We start from the raw sequence: 20,467 nt of genomic DNA, 5'->3' as shown, positions 1-20,467 counted from the left end.
GTTGAAGCCAGGATTTTGAGGGAGCGGAGAATCTCTGGTCCTGCAGTTTCTACCATTCTAAACGCTAGGAAACCAGTCTCTAGGAATATTTATTACAGAGTCTGGAAGTCTTACATTACCAGGTATGAGGCCAGTAAGTGGCATCCCTGTAAATATATAATCCAGAGAATTCTAGCATTTCTGCAAATAGGGGTAGAAATGAAGCTGGCCTTAGGCACAGTTAAAGAGGAAGTAAACCCTCTGAAAAAAAGAGGGAAAAAAAAACTGTAAAGACAAAGGCATAATGAGCTAGTATGCATCACATACTAGCTCATTATGAAGTACTTACCTAAAAACAAAGCCCCCGCAGTGCCGCCCGCTTAGCGACAGGACGGCCATCTGATTGCATGTGCGCAGGAGCCGCCGTTCACGGCACAGGGCTCTGAAGGAATGGCACGGGTGGCCGTTCCTTCAGAGCGCATGCGCCAATGACGTCATCGGCTGCATGCACTGTAAATATCTCATAAATGCAAGTTTAGGAGATATATATAGCACCTATAGGTAAGCCTTAATATAGGCTTACCTATATGTAAAAGTCTTTAAAGTGTTCATTTGAATCAAGACCCCACACTGCCTTCCTTCTTTCCAAATCCTCAAATGGCAGAGGAGAATTTTGTTACATTCTGTCGCTGTAGTACAGGCATTGAGAGTCTATTTGAAGATGTCAGCTCAGATTCAGAAGACCGATTCTATGTTTGTGCTGCCAGAAAGGCCCAGGAGAGGGCAAGCAGCATCTAAATCCACTATCTCCCAATGGATTTGCCAGGTAATTTATCCAGGCTTATGCTTTAAAGGGGAAGGCCCCACCCTTTCGGGTAAAGAGACACTCTACCAGAAGAGTAAGTACCTCATGGGCAGTCTGCCATCAAGCTTCTATGGCTCAGATTTGCAAGGCTGCTACTTGGTCTTCGGTGCATACATTCACTTGATTTCATCAGGTGGGTGTTGGGGCTCAAGAGAGTTCTGCATTTGTGAGTCCGGGCGAGCCGAGGATTGCGGCCGTAGAGGGAACCGGAGGGTGTCTGACATCAGCGGGATTGGAAATAGCAAGATGGCGGAGTAGGCTTCATGACGCGTTTCGGAGTCTGCGCCAAAGCCCGGGTGGGGCATGCGTACTTCTTTTTCAGGTGAAAAGCCCATCTCTAAAAGGAAGTATTTTGTAGGCAGCTGCTGGGGGCGTGTGTCAAACATTTAAAAGAGCAATGGGAATTTAAAACGGCAATACGCTTGGGACAGCTATAAAATGGCAATTTAGATTTAAAATGGCAATACTGTTGGGACAGCTATAAAATAGTGACAGTAACCTGAAGTAGTCGTAATATAGCTGAGTAAGCTATACATATACGATGGGTACAGCAAAAGCAATGGTCCGCAGAGAGCTTCTAAAGCATCAAAGATATCTCATTGTTAAAAGGTATCAGTAACGAGAAGGGTAAAAAATGATTTCCAAGGCATTAGATTTACCATGGGGCACAGTGAAGACAGTCCTCATCAAGTGGAGAAAATATGGCACAACAGTGACATTACCAAGAACTGGACATCAGCCCAAAATTGATGAAAAGATGAGAAAAAACTGGTCAAGGAGGCTGGCAAGATGCCTACGGCAACATTAAATGAGCTGCATGAATATCTGGCAAGTACTGGTTGTGTGGTACATGTGACCACAATCTCCCAAATTCTTTATATGTCTGGGCTATGGAGTAGAGTGGCAAATCTGAAGCTTTTTCTTACGAAGAAAAACATCCAAACCCAGCTAAATTTTGCAAAAACACACCTGAAGTCTCCGAAAGCATGTGGAAAACGTGTTCTGGTCTGATGAAACCAAGGTTGAACTTTTTGGCTATAATTCCAAGATATGTTTGACCCAAAAACACTGCACCTTACCAAAAGAACACAGTGAATCATGGTGGTTACAGCATCATGCTTTGGCTGTTTTTTCTTCAGCTGGAAAAGGGTCCTTAGTTGGGTAGAGGGAATTATGAACAGTTCCAAATACCAGTCAATATTGGCACAAAACCTTCAGGCTTCTGCTAGAAAGCTGAACATGAAGAGGAACTTCATCTTTCAACGACCCAAATCAACAAAAGAATGTCTTCACCAGAACAAGATTAAAGTTTTGGAATAGCCCAGCCAGAGCCCAGACCCGAATCTGATCGAAAATCTGTGGGGTGATCTGAAGAAAGCTGTGCAGGAGATGCCCTCACAATCTGACAGGTTTGGAGTTTTTGCAAAGAGTGGGCAAATATTACCAAGTCAAGATGTGCCATGCTGATAGATTCATACCCTAAAGTGCTATGATAAAACCAAAAGGTGCTTTAACAAAGTATTAGTTTAAGGGTGTGCACACTTATACAACCATATTATTTGTTTTTTTTTTTACTTGCCTCCACCTAAAAGATTTCAGTTTGTTGTTCAATTGAGTTGTACAGTTTATAGGTCACATTAAAGGTGGGAAATGTTCTGAAATTATTTATCTTGGTCTCATTTTTTTACATCACTGAAACCTAACATTTTAACGGGGGGGTGTCAATTTTTTTCTATCCACTGTGTTAGGTTCCAACAAATTGGAAAATCTGTCAACACAGAAAATCACTTCTGATATTAGAGGGACTCTTTTTAATTCTAAATATTCTAGTTTTTACTCGCACAAGAGGTGAGGGTAAATCTTCTTTCAATAGGGATACTTATCACGGTGACAACTATCAAAGACGGAAATTTCCTTCAGTTTAGAGATTTCTTTTTCACTTCTGTTGCTGTTTTGGGCAGGAAATGTGGGGAAACCTGTATAATGGGATGGAGACTGAGATAAACCGACAGGGATTTCAACCCTTTCATACATATTCAAATTGGAAAAAAAGTTTTGACTTTACATATACTTTAATGTAAAATTCCATGCGAAAACAAACTAGTCTTAAAATTGCTCCCACGCTCTTTCTAACACTTCTACTAACTAACCTGTAGTGGAAAGATACATTTACTTACCTATTTTCATGGCGTTTTCAACCAATCACTTGATCCCCCTTACGTCAGCCAGCTACAGCGGAGAGGACAGAGCTCTCTGACAATGGCTGGCATGCCTGAGCAATGATGTCACCCATAGGCTTATTATGGGCCATCAATTGTTTGCTCTGTCCTCCCCCCTGAAGCTGATGCTAGCTGACAGTGTGACTGGACAGGTGTACCCGGAGACTAGATAAGTGAATACATCTTTCTTCTACAGGTTATTTAGTATAGGTGTTAGAAGGGGGATGGAAGCAGTGTTAAGATTAGTTAGTAATCAAGTGGTTAAGTAAGCAAACCATAGCATATATTTTTGGTTTGTACAGTGTGTGCAGGCGTCAAATTGCTAACTGTTTTTTATTTATTACTTTCTGATAGGAGATAAATCTATATCACCTGAATTCCTGAAGAGTGGGGACAGTCCAGGTCATGAATTTCGTTCCATCCTCAGTTTTGGGGTACAAGCACCGTGAGTTTTCAACTAATTAACCCAGCAAAAGCACTGGCTTGTTGGGTAGATGCAGACTCCCAGCTATCAGTGGTAGAGACACTCACAACTTTAGTTTTATGATTCTGTTGTGGTTTCAGATTCTTTCTCTTGTTAAAAATGACCAAAATAGTAAGCTTTTACTTATTCAATGCTGAAAGTCAGTCCCATTCTGAGATCCATCAGTCAGTCCCAGTCAATTAAATTCTTATGCAAACAGACATTTTGTATTTGAGCTGCGTGTACTGTCTTCATTGGAATCGGTAGTTGTGTGAATATTCATTAATATGCATCATAAAAACATTCTCCATTCAAACGGCGACTAGCTGAGACAAATTTTGCCATACGTGTGTGGCTTTGTTGCTTTTAGATTAACCCAATTCCTTCCACCCTTTCGCAGGCCAGTCTGTAGCCTCAACTCCCTGCAGTCAGCCGGGTGCCAAGACCCTGGAGTCTGCTGTAGCTCCACTATACTCCACCAGCCACACGTTAGGCTGCACCCCGATGATGTTCAACACCAGCTAACTTATTGTTTTTTTTGCAATGACAGCACACCACTCACACCCACCAACCCTATAGTTGAATGTCTTTGGTGTGTGGCCAGTTGTTTTCATGGTGGCTTTGTTGCTTCTTTGCATTCGAGGCCCACTTCACACTTTTGTGTGCGTTAACATACACTTTTATGGTTTGAGGCATGCTCCATAAGGAAGTGTATTCATTTAAATGTTTTGGGGTAATGCACATTTTTTGTGATTTACTTCATATTAATATAGAGCCAGCCAAATCAATGCAGGCATATCAATTAGGGGCCAACGAGAAGAGTATGGTAACACGAAAATGTTTTGTTGCAACCAAAGTTACCATATTTGGTTTAAGCATTTGGAATGTAGAAATTACAGCTGTTTGGTTAAAATAGACATCAAGATAATTGGATTAAAATTTACATTTCATACATCAGCTCTGAATGTTTTAAGCCTTCTTCCAGCCCTTTTGTCAAAGGATATCCATGGAGCAGTCTTCTGTTGGACATGGAGAAGGACTTTACCTGGATCTAAAAGCAAAAGTTTTTTATTTTTTTTTACCTTATTGCATTCTCAGCATTAAGGTAAAAAACCTGAGTGCAGCTCTCACACCTCACTTATACTTACCTGAGCCTGATCTCAGTCCAGCAATATACATCAGAGCAGCGGTTTTCTCCCTGTTGTCAAACACCATCGGTGGGCAGGGCCCAGCCACACTCTGTGTGTCAATGGACACACACACAGCCTACATGGGAGCGAATCAGCATGAGTGCCCTCATTGCATACAGCTAGCTACGGGTGGCACTTGGTGGCGGAGAGTAGCCAGGAGCACCGGCAGAGGACCTGAGAAGAAGAGGATCAGGGCTGCTCTGTGAAAAACCATTACACAGCAGGTATGTATAACATGTTTGTTATTAGAAAAAAAAAGTTCCCAATAGCTTTATTTTGGAACTGTGCAGTGTCATAACCTAACATTTTTTACATTTGGGTCTCTGCATAATACTACATTAGATTGGAACTCTCCTTTAGGAACCACAGGACCTACCTTTTTCCTGTTTTGATTTCTGTGGTATTTTAAGTATAGAATATATCCTACTTATTCTCATTCTGTTTAAACGTATATTTCTGAGTAGTTGTAGTGGCTATTTATAAAACATGCTATGCATTTACCTTTTAATGTGCAAAAGAAACCAGTAATTACTGTAATTTTTTAAAAACTAGGCCAAATTATTCTGCCAGCACAAAAGAAATGCTGGTCCATTTTGCCACCACTGTGTACCGAGTAGGCCTGAATGTTCCACCAAATGAAACTGACCCACGTCTGCCTATGATGACATGGAATACGTGTGCATATACAATTCAGTGCCTTGGTAAGGCTGATTTTCAGATATCTGTAAACAGAAATGCTTACATTTTGCACAGTCGCATAGTACAACAGTTCTATCTATAACAGACCTTTTTTTCATTTTCAGAGAATTTACTGCAGGATGAAGAAAAGCCTTTGTTTGGCTCCTTGCAAAATCGTCAGGTAAGGAAGACAGAGGGACAGGGTCAAGTGAGTGAATAAAAGACAGCAGATTCTCAATGCTTTCTGATTCTTAAAGTGTTGCTAAACCCAGGACCCTGCTCTGGTCTCCCACAGAACATGGAAATGCAATTATTTTAGTGAATATAAACTGCTAAATACCTTTTTTTTTTTTTTTTTTTTTTTACCAGCAGTATATAGCAGTCTTGTGACTGCTATCTGTGTCTGGCCCAGCACTAGTTGAAGCTTTTAGGAGGAGTTTTTATTCTCCTCGGACTGTCCTATGAGGCTGCAGGACCCCTGACCCTCTGGACAGCGCTGATCACATGCACCTTCCCAAGATTAAAACAAAAAAAAAAAAAACTCTCTAGCAATACACACCAAACTGAGCATGTGCAGAGTGCTCCCAAGGCCCTGTTCTTTCAGAAGATGGATTGGGGACTGTGGAAGAAGGGGAGCATCGGAAAAGACTGGATCAATCAGCCTTTTTACACAATGCGCAGGATTAACCCCTTAGGTTCCGCAGTGAGTATCACAAGCATGCTTTACTGCATATCCAGACTGATTTTACGGTTTTGGGTTTAGTAACCCTTTGACAGTATCATCTCAACCTTGGTTTAGGCTGTACTGCTTACATGATTACCACTTTTATAACTAGAGCAGCCGGTGATAGCTGTACATTATTTTTCATGTATGATGACCTCTACTGTATTTACCATAATCTATGGATGAGATTTTTACTATACTAATTGGGTATGGGCTTTACCCAGTGGATTTCAATATTGCTGAGCTGATTCATGTTCTTCTCCAAGAATGGCTTAGTTTCGCAATATACAGTTTTAAAAAGATTGTGAATTTAAAACCGTGTTAGAAAAACCTATAAATATGTAAGACTGGTTTATCTTTATTGAAGAGGTTGATAAAAATGAAGGTCACTGATAGAAACAGAGAGACGGCAAATTATGAACATAATGACAGGATGTCATATGACGTCCTATCAGGTTTGGAAATTACCCGCCTGGGTATTTTTAAAACCATTGGCCTGCAACTTTCCTTAGGTAGTTACAAATGGAGGAAATGTTGCAAAACTAGTGGGATCCAACAAAGATAAGTGCAAGGGAATGCCATACAGCCCTCAAACAGATTAAGAAAAACCCTGTTGTCAGTTCTGCCTGGTAACATGTTTTTTAGCCTGCTGTAAGAAAATATTAAGTAAGTGTTGTACTTGTGAAAGATTTTTAATAGTCAAATCTACTACCAGCTAAACGTATTGCTCCCTGTATCTATCCTGATATATGTTAAATAGCACTACTGACTAATATTTAGTGGGCTGCACTTTTGCATCCCAAAAATTATTTCTGGTCCTTTTTATGCAAGAGGGATTTCCTGTGAACAGTAGGGGTAATCGGGGTGGGAGAAGGGTTTGTCAAGCTTGTCTTTTTAGAAGGTCTTAATTTTCATAACTTCAGCTGTGTGCAGTTTTAAATAAAAATAAACCTTACATTTTTTTTATAATAAATATATTCAGGTTGAATTCCCCGAGTTTAAAATACGTTTTCTTTTAATCCAAAAGTGGACTGCAGTTGGTGTCTATTCCCGGGGTCAGTAAATCAGGCCAGGAGGACTCGCAATGCCATCTGCACTGACACAAGATGGCATGGCTGTAATTGAGAGAGCTGGAGGATGTCAATTACAAAGCCTGGCCCTCCCTAACATCAGTAAAATCCTCCAGTGTACTGTGCTAAGGAAACCCAGGCACATGCATGTGGGCTGATCTTGAGGTCTGAAGTGTGAAAATTGGGCTAATTTGTATCATTGGAGTGAAGGAAGAGAATTTCTACACACATGTTGAGGCAGGAACGGACAGGCAAGTGGTACAACTTTCCTGATTAGAAGCTGCTGCTGTTAACCTTCACATCTGCAGAAGACAACCACTTAGGCCAGTATCCATTGTTTGTGAACACAAATGATTTTGAGATGGAATACAAACTATTGCACAAACCTAATGCCTATGATGATGGGGTTTTTTTTTGTTTTTTCCTACTACAGCTATGCAAGAGGTCGCTGTCCCCTATCTATTCACACTGACTATTTTTGTTGTGGTGCCCTGAAACAAGGCCCGTGTCCTGTATTTTTGTTGCAGTTAACTACCAACCTGCATGTTTCTTAGAGACAAACTATAATGGATGTATAGCACGTCATAACTTAAAATCATAGATGTGAACAGACTCTTGTGGGCTCCTGTACCTAGCTTAAAAAGCAATCCCAGATCCATATTTCTAGAGTTGAGCTTTTAAAGTGTTTGTTACCCCAACACTTCATATTCCCTGTATGTCCCTGCCATATACTTGTATGAGAAAGTATCCTGTTCTCTTTATATCGCTTTCTTTATGTGAAATCCCTGGTGTTCCTGTTGTTCCCCGTGCTTTCCTATTAAAACTGACCACACTGTGGTCAGTTCTCTAGCTATGCTGGGAACACAGTATGCTCTCCTCCAATGACCAGACTTGTCCTGACATGCCCCCACTGCACAGCTTTTCACTGGTAAGCTCAGTGTGCTGCTTCTTCTCCTCCCCTTGGCTCTTATGCAGCTGAGAACAGAGGGAATGGTGATCACTTATAAAGAAAATGATAGATACTTTTTTATTTTTTTTTTATATGTATACAAAAGTTTTTTTACCTTTCATTTCTTTTTTTAAACTAAATGGGTTGTTTGTAAATGATCACCTTGAAAATCACTTTAGGTTTAGGGGAATCATTATAACGACTTGAACAAGGGGCAAAATAAAGTTTCAGCTTTATTAGTGCTGTTGGAGAAATTTAAAGCTGAATCTCTAAGTATGGCTATTTTTGTAAGGGTATATTGGTGTAGCTTAGACCAATGTAACTATGCATGTGCCATACCAGGCCGATCTCCGTAGAAGCTGGCAGACCCCACCCATTGAGAAAAATCCAAAGTGTTCTCCGAATGGCGCTCATGCTGAGCAAGCAGTCTCCAGTGTTTACTAAGCAACAGGGCAGCCACCTGACATGGTAGCCAGTAGCAGAGCCTGCTACAGTGATTTCAAATTTCCACGGAGATCGGTAATCATGGCACATGCGTGGTTACATTGTTCCAAGTTGGACCAAGGTAACTTTGCAAACATTTTCCATACCTGGAATTCAGCTGATTATATTCTAGTTCCAACCCAGGAGGTGAATCTTAGAAGCAAACTAAATTGAGGGAATTCTGACCTATACCCACACCAAAGACGACCATAACTAGTAAGTTTTAGCTCATATATTCTGTTTGGAAAAGGCTGTAAATTTTTATATTAAATAATGCTTAATGGTATTTTACTATGTTGTCTTTTGTCTTTATGTAATTGTCTGGGTGTCCTTTTCTCCTAGCATGCTGGTCTTAAAGCTTTAGTGAAGTTTGCTGAGGCACAAAGAGTTACATGTCATCAGCCAACAATACAGAACCATCTTGTGCAGTTACTGGCAGGTAACGTGTATATTTTGTGTGCAGATTTGTACCTTTTCCTTTTAAACACAATAAAAAAAAAAGTAGAAAAAACAAAGTGTTACGTGACAAGCCATTTTCAGGTTTAAATGGCATTACATTAAACTATACTGGAGAAGCATTAAAGAAAGAAACTATTCAGTATGAAACTATTTCTAGTTATTAGTGCCAAAATGTTTGATTAAAGTTTGAACTCCACAAATTGATCTTTTCATGCGAATGCTGGCTGTGACAATCTTCTAGCAGTTTCATCCAACTTTTAATGATAAAAATGATTGAGCAGATCAAGGTAGCCAAACCACCACTAACTGATTAGATACTAATATTCATATGGTCATGATCGAGAAAGATGTCCCCGATGCATTTGATTATTTTTTTGCAAATGAAAACTATTATAAAATGGGTAAAATCATAGTTGTATATCACTAGCATTAAATGTAAACTTATCAGATAAGGTGCCAGTTCTTTAAATGGCCCGTTGCAATTCTCTAGGAGTTGTGAAGGGCACTCAAGTTTATTTTTTTTCTGTGTTTTATGTAATATTCCCTAATTTGGCTAGATTGACTTAAACATCCAGAAAGTTTCCTGACAGCTTTTGCTTTTCTCAACGCCTTTAGCCATTGTCTACAAGTATGTTTTCGGGATTTGTCTTTGGATAAATTTTCATTTGATAATGCACTAGTCCTCTGCACCCTTTTGTTGTGTTTTTCCATATCCGTGCAGAATTTTACTGATCTTTTTTGGCAAGCAATAATTACCAGTATACATTTCTTATATTTCTAAGTAGCAGGGTATCCCCCAACTATTATTTACTTTCGGAACCAGACATAGAATGTGCCCTTAAGCTAACCATACACTATGCATTTTGATTGTACAATCTTCTTTAGATCTGCCATTAGCTATGTAGTGCAAGGGCCTGCCTGATTTTGATACGAATTACAATAATTGTTTAGGTTTGTCCTCATAATACATAGTTTTCATAAATATAAGAGATTGTACTTTTTTTGCATAGTGCATGGCCAGTCTTTATAGTCACAAGTACTGCAGACTTACTTTACTATCTTTGTAGTTACATAACAGCTGTTAGGGTCCTCAATCTTAAGATATGTTTCTAACTACTTTTTCACCTATACTAACAGTGTTCCTGCCAAATTCAAAGCTTGAGGGAACTCCATCCTTACTGTCTGTAGATGCGTTCCATCTCTTAGTAAGTGTCTCTTTTATTGCATTACTTTGCAGTCCCTATGTGCTTCTTATGCCTTAAAAAGCCACTAATAAAACAGAGCATCAGACAAAACATAAAATAAAACTTCAAATAAATATGCACATTAGATAACAACTTGCCAGTGCCTGGTATTTGTTTCTAGGTGGAATATGTAGCATAAAAAATATTGTTTAAATCTTTTTAGCCTGTAGAAGAAATTAAGTCTGTTTTGGTAACATATTGATGTTGATTTTCCAAAACTGGAGAGTGCAAACTCTGGTGCAGCTCTGCATAGAAACCGATCAGCTTCCAGGTTTTTGTCAAAGTTTATTTGAACAAGCTGAATTTAGAAGCTGATTGGCTAGCATGCACAGCTGCAACAGATTTTGCACTCCAATTTTAGTAAATCAACCCTATTGTTTTTGAGGTCCAGTGCAACAAATTTTATGGCTCTTTTGATCCAGTTCAAGCAATTCATTTTTACATTCATGTGCTCCATTTAACAGCGAACCCTCAACCTTAAAAAAACAGTTCCACAAAATAAAAACTATTGCTTTTAAAATAAAAACTATTGCTTTAAAATATAAGCTCTTGCTTTCCTCCCCATAGAGTCACTTTTGGGCAGATTTCAATTCCTTTCCTTTTAACCCTTTTTACTGCCCTCAACAGGTGGTAACTGATGATTTTACACACACTCCTGAGAGGTTACGGGAGTGTATGTGTATCTTCCACTGTTCAAATGGAAGCTTCCACACACCCCCATAATGGCTGCTCTCCCACATGTGTGCAGCCCCATCATGTGTCTCAGGCTCCATGTGTCCATGGGCGGACCCGGAACCAGCATGGCGGATGCAGCCGCGTCACTAATCTCCCATTTCTGTGACTGACCCAGAGGCAACGTGTAAAATATCTCTTCTGGGTCCCCATAAACCTAATGCAGTGTGAAAGCAATAATTCTAGGGCCACTACTCACAGTTCACTCTAAATTGATGACCTGGAGGAGATTTTAAAGTGTCGCCCATGGAAAATATAATGTACTGACGTTTGTTGCAGTTTCACAGTGCACACAATTTTAAGGCTGGACATATTTGGGATCCATTTACCCGGAACAACCTCTTTTTTATATTTACTAAAACAATTGGGTAATATACCACTGTTATGTGCCCTAACATAAACTTTAGTGTATCTTTTATTGAAGTTTTGCATTTCATGAACTGTTGCACTAATAGTCTGTGACATAAAAATTGGAACTACCACTTTCAGAAAATATGTAATGTTTGGAGGTTTTAGGCCTAAAATTATTTCTTTAACCTCTTCCTGTCCTAGGACATACCTACACATCCCAAGGAAAAAGTGCTTATACTAGGATCATAGCTGCAATTGGAAATGGGCTTTCGTGTAAAAGTGATATGTGCGTAGGGCCCTAATTCAAAATAACGCTAAACTGATCACCTGTAAAGGCTTTTAAAGCATCACCTGTTGACGATTTTAGATACCGTAAATTGTTCTCCAATTCACAGTTGTTCCAATTTTAAATCTTGAAATGTTTGGCATATATGTATTTAACACAACATCATATTTTTTTATTTTGCTAAAATATTGGGTATTGTGTTTTGTGTGCAAAAAAATTAATTTAAGTGTTTTATTTTTTGGAAATTTGCCTTTGATAAATGGCTGTTCAAATATTTTGCAAAATAAAAAAATTCCAACAATCGCCATTTTATTTTTTAAGGCCTCTGCTTTCAGAAAAAATGTTTGGGGGTTCTAAGTAATTTTCTAGCAAAATCAGATTTTATCGTGTATGTGAGAAATATCACAATTGGCCTGAACTGGAAGTGGTTAAACATACAAAAACGATTCTACCAGCGAAAGGGTTAAATAAGATGAATGATAATTTAAAGGTATTAACAGTGAAAAACATTGAACAAAAGGAGTTTGCAGCACTTACAATAGACAAGCAGCATGAGCAGGTTTAACATTGAAAGTGCAACACACAAAATACAGATAAGAGCATTGTCCTCTTATGGTTCTGTAAATGTTACGGAGTCATCCTCCATGTCTATCAAGCAGCCTCATCAAATCTTGTAAAATAATGTGCAATAAACATCAACCCGCTCTATAATGTCTACTGTGTATTCATTTCCAACCTCTACATCTCCACCGAGGGTTCTGGCTCCCAGGAGATGGCTATTCCCATTAGGTACCTAACAAATGGAAATAGCTGCAGGGAAAGGGGGCTCGGCCTCATCAAAGCGTTAACTCTTTCAAATCAGGCAGACTTGAAAAATAATTTCAAGACCTTACTCAGATCAGTCATGTTCCTTAGTAAGGAAGCAGGATTCAGCCACAGTCTCTGTATGTTAGTCACGACGAGCGGCTAAGATGTAGGGACTGTAGCTGGAGCCTGCCTCCTTACTATAGGATTTGATTGATCTGTTTTGAGGGCAGCCCTTGATTTAATATTGCAGTGATCAAATAGAGTCGAACGTGCTGCAGAAGGGGCCAGTACCCAGTGTGGGGAAAGTGTCGACAAGAGGGGGACACAGGAGGCTTTCAAGTGGCAATATCCTTATATGTAATGTTACCAGTAGAAAATAATTTTTTAAACTTTTGCGGGTAGCCCTGATCAGTATAGGTCAGTATTTCTCATCTTTTGAAGCCAGGTTGAAATTACAGGGGGGAGCAGAGGAGATCCACTGTTTGAATAGTCTGAATATGATTATTTTAAATACGTTTTCAGAAGTTTAAAATATAAAGCAACCAATCCGACAGAAATGTACAATTTTTGACTGTCTTCATTGGGGTTATATCATATATATATTATAATTATAATTAGGGATGCACCGATCTGACTTTTTTGGACCCGATACAGATATCTGGCATTGTGAATTCGCCGATACCGGAACCGATCCGGAGCTACACACAAAGCAAACGGCTGCAGTACAGAGCAAAGCCGCTGCTTCATGTGTGTGGCTCCTCCATTCACAGGCGGAGTGCATCTGATATTACTCCGCCTGTGAGCCGGACCTATACAGGAAGTAGCAGCTCCCATCCCATACTACTACTACACCTAGTAAGGGATGGCTGAGCCGCTACCAAGCAAAAACCGTATCGGCCAGTGGATCGGTCAATGTTACTGATCCCCCGATCCATCTAAAATGGCCATATCGGCGCCGCTATCCGATCCAATCTGAATATCGGATCGGTGCATCCCTAATTATAATATTTATTTTTTTCTTCTTTGTATACAGCTCATGGGTTGTATTTTATTTAATTTCTCTTTATCCTAGGTGGGGTCAGTTTTGGCCTTCCCATCGTTATACTGGGAGGAAGGTGTGAACCTTCATCCTTCACCCCTGGTCTCTGCTTACAACCATCTCTACCTCTTCCATCTTCTTACTATGACCCACATCCTGCAAATCATTTTCACATCTGCTGCAGGTAAAAATAAACTAAACCACAACAGTCCAAATGCCTTTTAAAGTATATCATTTTTATTATTTCATAGAATGTTGGTTTTTTTTTGTTTTTTTTTTGTTTTTTTTTTCAAACAGGTTCTTTATTGAACTGAAAACAAGTAGTATCAGATACAGAGACAAATAAATGCTAGTGGTATTCATCCATGGATTACATACAGATTGCCAGGAGGATAATTAACTTGTAGACATATACATTTAGAATATATATAATATATACATACACACATCCCAGATATTGACATACAGAATGTACCTCATGTAGCCATAATAAGCACACCCAGCCTCCAATGTGTTGTGCGGCATACTTAGCATAAACTAAGCTGGTCTGTTTGGACACTGCACAAGCCGCAGTTGAACAAGTTTATGTGGGCTACGTCCAGGGGGATCCAACCACGGTGCCCATAACCTTTCAAACTTTCCTGAGCATCCCCTGTGTTGATACACATATTTTTAAAAGATAAGGGTGTGGCCCATGTATGTTACCCATATGTGATGTAAAGGTAGGTCTTGTGATTTCCATAGCAAAAGCAGTACTTTGCAAGCTTGAAAGAGAGTGCAACTGATTGCCCATCTCTTGGACTCCTCCAGTATAATATCGCTTAACCTATCTAACCAACAGAATTTAGGGTATAGTGGGACAGAGGATTGGAACACCTTGTGAAGGGTACCCAAGACAGCCGTCCAATAACGGTGTAATTTGGAGCATCTCCAAAGAAGGTGGATAAGGTCACCCCTTTCTCGTTTACATCTATAACATAGGGGGGGTCCGCTATTAGACAAAGGTCCAACCTCACCCTCCCATCTCTCTTGAGCCCTGGTGGGATAGCGATCAAGATAATCACCCAGTAACATATTGCAGCATTGAAAAATAAGAATTTTAGCATGCTCTACTGAGGAGATCAATGTGAAAATAGGGGCAAAAAGGTCCAAGGAGTCTCGTTACCCTGAGCCCTGACCGTGTGCTGTAGTTGGAGATAGTAGAATTGCATACAAGATAAGAGGTTAAATTTCACCAGGAGAGTTAAAAAGGGAAGAAGGCTCCTATTATGAAAAATATGTTTCAAATGAGTCACCCCATATGCCTTCCATCTGAGACCCTGTTGCAATTTTAAACAATTCCCCATAAGATTTATTTCCTCAGATTGGACTTTGGGCTTTAAACCCTTCAACCCTCTGCAACTGTTTAGCCTTATTCCATATTTTATGTAGGAGGTTGTAGGTGGGAAAAGGTTTGTGGTTTAACAAACAGTCTGGCTTCTAAGCCATCAGGGACAGAGTCCGCTCCCGTACATCTTAATATAATATGGGTAGCTAATATTAGTGGACTGGAAGAACTGCAAGGTGGAGCAAAAAACATGCCAGTTAGATGTTGCAGTTGGGCTGCAATATAATACAACCAGGGATAAGTGTCTAGCCACCCTCATACTTGGGGTTTTGAAGTTGGTCCATCCTAATGCGGGGGGCTATTTCAAATCAGGGATATAAAAATCGATTGAATTATTCTAAAAGTTTTTAAGGGGACTATCCTACCACTGGTTAGTTGTGCAAGGGGTAGAGTAGTTGGGGCATCAGAATAATTTAAATTAAATTGAATCCTACCTGCTAACAGTCTTAATTTACTCCAGCTGTTCATCTTATCTCTAAACTGGGACAGTAAAGGATTTATATTGAGACGGCAATAGTCCAATATGTTAGCGGTAAGATGTATCCCCAGAAATTTAAATGATGATGTGGTAGGTATAGGACATGCGGCTGCAAGTTATTTTTGTTTGTGATTTATTTTCTTCCTGTGAAATAAAAAATGTAGAAAAGTTTTAATGAAGGTTGTGCTGCTAAATAAAAAAAAAAACTTAGTTCCCTCATACAATGCAACCTTTCAGGGCATGGCTAGGTGTAAGTTGTGTAAATCACATATCCATATTAATTCATAATCTAGATACAAGGTATAAGTGTTTAAATGTAATTTAAAGTGGTTGTCATGGCTCAAGGTTTTTAACCTTCATGCATTCTGTTTAAATATTTTTATTGAAATGTTTCAAGAATAGGGTCCACAACGCAGGTGGAACATATCAAAACATCAAGAACAGATATAAAGGGGAAATCAAATATTATACCACCAGTTATTTCCAACACAAAAGTTTGCCATATAAAAATTAAACATAAAGAAAAAGGTTCTTATAAAGCAGACAGCAATCCCACTCAGAAAAACCCGTTGGGGGAAATTAGAACCAATACTTCGTTACCACCCACCGGCATGCCTCAATGGGCCATGAATATACATAATGTGCGCAAAAAAAAAAAAACGTAAGAACACAACTAAATGAAAAAAAGAAGTGCAAATTCAAGAAAGAAAAGGGGGGGAGGGAGAATTAAAAGGAAGAAAAGACAGAGAAAATTAAAAGTTACAAAAATGGACGGGAAGAAGAAACAAGGCAAAAGGAGAAAGAAGAACTGTCCGAATTCCCACTCAGTCAGCTGGAAGTTGGCGATACTTAATCCAAGGATCGCAAACACAATCTGCTTGCTATGGAGGAAGGGGCCTGGAGCGCCAGAGGAGGATTGGGGCTGCTCTGTGCAAAACGACTGCACAGAGCGTGTAAGTATTACATGTTTGTTTTAACAAAAATAAAAACCGAACCTGTAATGTCACTTTAAACCATAAACATACATTCGGTGTTCACCATGAAACAAAAAGTACTTATTAAAATTATATCACAAATATCACATAGACACTTAATTGATATGTTGTAGCATAATTTTAATAAGTAATATAGGCATTTTTTTTTTGTTTCATGTTGAACACTGAATTTATATTTATGACCTAAATACTAAACGCACAAGGTTTAATTTTCATTGTCCCTTATCTTTTGTATGTGGATGGTGGCTCTGTAATTATTAAGTAAAAACTTCTAAAAACCTTTTTTCCTAATTTAATATACAGCTGTCACAGGACCCAAAGCTTTTTTCCAGCCTGTCTGCAGGGAAACATAAGCAGGAGGAGCGTCCAGTCCTCTGCTGCTGGTCACGTCAAAAACAAAAAAGAAAAAGCAGCCTTTGGAGTACAGATCAAAATAATAATAAATGGTTTTACATTGACATACAAATATATATTTGAAATCAAATCTTTATTTTGTGGAAATAACGTAGTGTGTGTGGATTTCTGCCAGTCACAGGCTGTGTCACGCCCCTACAGCCTGTGTCTTAGAATAGGAGGGAGGTGTCGCAACCATCAATCTACATGTAATATCCCGCCTCCATTGTGTTTAGCTGGTTAGAGGGCATGAAGGAAATGGCTCTTATTCACTACTGTGTGTACACCCACATGTACTCTATAGTCACACGGGCTGCTCAGATGTGATAGGGAGGAAATGTTCAGCATAGAAAATCACTGAAAACTGAACATGTGCAGAGTTGCCACCACAGCTACAAAATCCCTAGCTGAATTGGAGACATAAACAGAAGGTGGAGATAGGGAACAGCAGGATCAACCAGTTTTTTTTTTGCAAAATACAGAAAACAAATCTCATAGTGACGGAGTATGAACAGCAAGTAATGCACCATTTATTGATGGTTTTTATGATGTGAGTTTAGTTACACAGCACTACCTTGTATCTAGATTATAAATTCATGATCTGATATGTGATTTATATACGTTATGATTTAAGGTGGCAGCAGTGATTTTTTTTTTTTTTTGCTTATTCACTTGCACGGTGTGCTTGTTTGTAATTTTTGATTATGTGCAAGCTGTCTTGTCTAGCAGCATTATGTAGTAGTGGGCATATCCCCAGGGGCAATCTGTTCAGGAGCAACCTTCGAACTGTACATTGCCTGCCTTTCCTTTCAAAGGTTATTCGTGGTTGCATTTAGTTATAACCTCCTTGTTTTGAAGCGTTGCATGGCTTTTAAATTAGACTGGGGGTGTTCTTTTATTCAACACTTCACCTAAAGCATGTATTTCATTAAAGGAGGTGTACAGCCAAAGCTCATTTGGCTGTACATCTCCTATGAATCACAGGAGTGACCCAGTTTCCACAGAGAGCGAGCTGTAGTCCGCTCTCTGCTGACGTCACAGAAGTCAGTCCAGGCACCGCGTCATTACGACAATGGAAGTCGGACTGACACCAGGCTCAGCCTCTCAGTGAGCTGCTGATAGTCTGAGCTGGCCGATCCCCAACACTCCAGTGAGTGAGGAGGGGGCAGAACAGAGAGCTGCTGACTCAGTGAGCTGTCATCGCTTCTCGGCCTTTTGGCTAAGATCAAGTGTAGTATCTGTTCTTATCAGTTGGTATGGGCCTTAGCTAGTACCAGTATGACCGAAACCCGGAGCGCTCAGAGTATTGAGGTATGGGGAGTAGGTCATCTGGGAAAGCATGTGGGGCCCGCCGCCTTCTGATTTGAATGGGTTGAACTGTCCTAACCAATTTGAAGGGAGCAGGAAAGCCGGTCTGGAGGGTGAACCCGGTGGAACTGCTCCTGGATGTAATGGGCTGAGGAACAGGATGGCAAGGGGAGGGCTTTCTCTCCTGGGTTTTGATCTGGCCTTGCAAAAGGTCTGTCCCCAGTGGTAGGTAAGCTCTCTCTAAGCTGTCCAGGTTCTGATGTCTGCTGGTGGGGATAGGCTACACTCGGTCTGGCCGGGGGCTGAGATTGAAAAAGCCCGTAGTGTAAGTGCCCCTGGGGTGGCAGCCCAGGGGTGCCTTAATTTCTCACTGGTGAGGGGCAGCTCGCTGTGAGTTTTTTCGGCATCTTGGTCACTGCACTATGCACACCTTTTTCACACCTGCCTCTTGGGACAGGCCTTTTGGCTTGCACCAGAGGAATTTTTTATTCCGGCTGGAAGGCCTGCCTTGGTTCCTCACATGGCATCATAGCACTTTCCCCACTTCCCCTTCCCCCACTTTGTTTGTTTGTCTCTTTTTCTTTGTGGTCCGTACACTGCACTATCACCTTTGTTTTCTTTATTGCACGACTTGTAGGTTGTGGGTCCTCGGGCCCAGCCTTGAGTCTTGAGAGAGGGTGGATATGGCCTTTTGGCTTAGTTCGCCCTCTCTCATGGGGTCTCCCTTCGGGGGAGCCCCACTTAGTACTTGGGGTGGGCTGTTTCGGCAGTCCCCCTGAAGAACGGGGTCAGTTTGGTTTCGGCCGACTGACCATAAGTACCTTAAATCCCTGTCAGGAGTCTTGCGCCCCGGGGGATCGAGGTTAGGGTCCTACCTCTTCGAAGGGAAGACCATTCGTTTCGCACACCCTGTGCACTTTTTGTGTTCTCACGTTTGCGTGTGTGCACTTTTTTATGCACCGGGTGGAGTCTTTTGAGTGTGTTTCACACGCTACGGGCTTTAAAAAAAAAAAAACCAAGTGATCGCTCGGTTCTCAGTGCAGAGGTGCCGGGGGACAGATGCAGCATCAGACCGATTCTGCATCCACCTAGGTAAGTATAAATTAAACAAAAAAAAATTCCCATACATCTCTATTAAAGGTGACGTGAAAATAATAATAAAATGTGCTGCTTTTTTGTGGAGGGGAGCATGTGCAGCTGGACTTAAACATCGTAACAAAATGTTTATTAGAAGATGTCCTAGTCTAAAGTATTGGGAGAACCTTGTATGTAAGTGGAGCATCCTAGGTATAGAAGTGATTGTAAAGCCTAAACATTTTTTACCTTAATGCATTCGAGCCAGCGCCGTGCATGTCTGCAGCTCTTCTCTCCCCTCACTTCAGAGTCTCGCTGGCTTTGCTTGGGCACCAGGCCATTGGCTCCCAGTGCTGTCAATCAAAGCCAGTGACAAGGGGGCAGAGTCCCGCTGTCTGTCAATAGATGCAGCAACAGAGCATCTTTGGTGCGAGCACGCATGAATGCCCCCATGAGGGCACTAGACAGAGAGGAGGGGCCAGGAGCGTCAACAGGGCACCAGAAAAAAGGTTTGTGGCTGCTCTGTGCAATTCCATTGCAGAGAGCAGGTAAGTATAGACATGTTAGACATGTTTTGTTGTGTTTTTTTTTTGTTTTTTTTACTTACCATTACAATCACTTTAAATTGTTAAAATCTCTGAAACAGAATTGTTGGAATTATTTTATACATTCAGCATGGCCTTCATCCACTCAAAGAGCTTGTGTTCTTATAGATGTTGTTTATTATTTTTTACAAAATTATAATTGATATGCAGAGGTGTGTCAGATTTTTAAACCTCTCAGATATGTGTTTTTCCACAGGCACTGTACCAACTGTGTCTTTGGGTGATGGTGAAGAAGGTCTTAGTGCTGCCAATTTATGTCGTGACCTATCACAACTTACTAATGGGTGAGTGAGGCTTCAAGCTTGTTCAGAAACATTAAATCTGTTTAGTCTGTACTGATCAAGCACATCCAATATTTCACCCTTTGTACACTAAATACATACCTTCATGTTTTCTTAGTGAATTTGAGGTTATCAATTATGTATTCATTCATCATGTTTAAAACCATTCAGTTTCACTTATGTAGGGTAATGTGGCCAATAGCAAACTGTGCTGGAGCAAATATAACTATAGAGGGGAAACGAAGGACCTATTTATGCTATTGCATTGTGGTAACGTGTATGGCATCACACATTGCATACCGCGGTGTGATACGCATTGCCGTGCACCCAGAGATGTATAGTAACTAAGTAGAACTACTTCACTACTGTACTTAAGTACCGAAAGGCAGTATCTGTACTTTCCTAGAG

At 40.3% G+C, this 20,467-nt stretch overlaps 1 protein-coding gene across 2 annotated transcripts in view; it reads left to right on the top strand.

Moving 5' to 3' along the window:
* Positions 1-20,467, top strand: part of UBR1 (ubiquitin protein ligase E3 component n-recognin 1) — a 234,394-nt gene that overhangs the window by 186,037 nt on the left and 27,890 nt on the right. For both annotated transcript variants that reach the window (XM_082275496.1, XM_082275495.1), the window contains 7 exons: positions 3,418-3,508; positions 5,269-5,417; positions 5,520-5,575; positions 8,963-9,059; positions 10,217-10,284; positions 13,572-13,722; positions 19,975-20,062. In XM_082275496.1, coding sequence (XP_082131622.1) covers positions 3,418-3,508; positions 5,269-5,417; positions 5,520-5,575; positions 8,963-9,059; positions 10,217-10,284; positions 13,572-13,722; positions 19,975-20,062 — 700 coding nt within the window. The remainder of the gene's footprint in view (positions 1-3,417; positions 3,509-5,268; positions 5,418-5,519; positions 5,576-8,962; positions 9,060-10,216; positions 10,285-13,571; positions 13,723-19,974; positions 20,063-20,467) is intronic.

This window comes from Pelophylax lessonae, assembly GCF_965119305.1.
Source record: "Pelophylax lessonae genome assembly, chromosome: 13".
NCBI lineage: Eukaryota > Metazoa > Chordata > Amphibia > Anura > Ranidae > Pelophylax > Pelophylax lessonae.
This window is presented reverse-complemented; position numbering and strand designations above follow the sequence as displayed.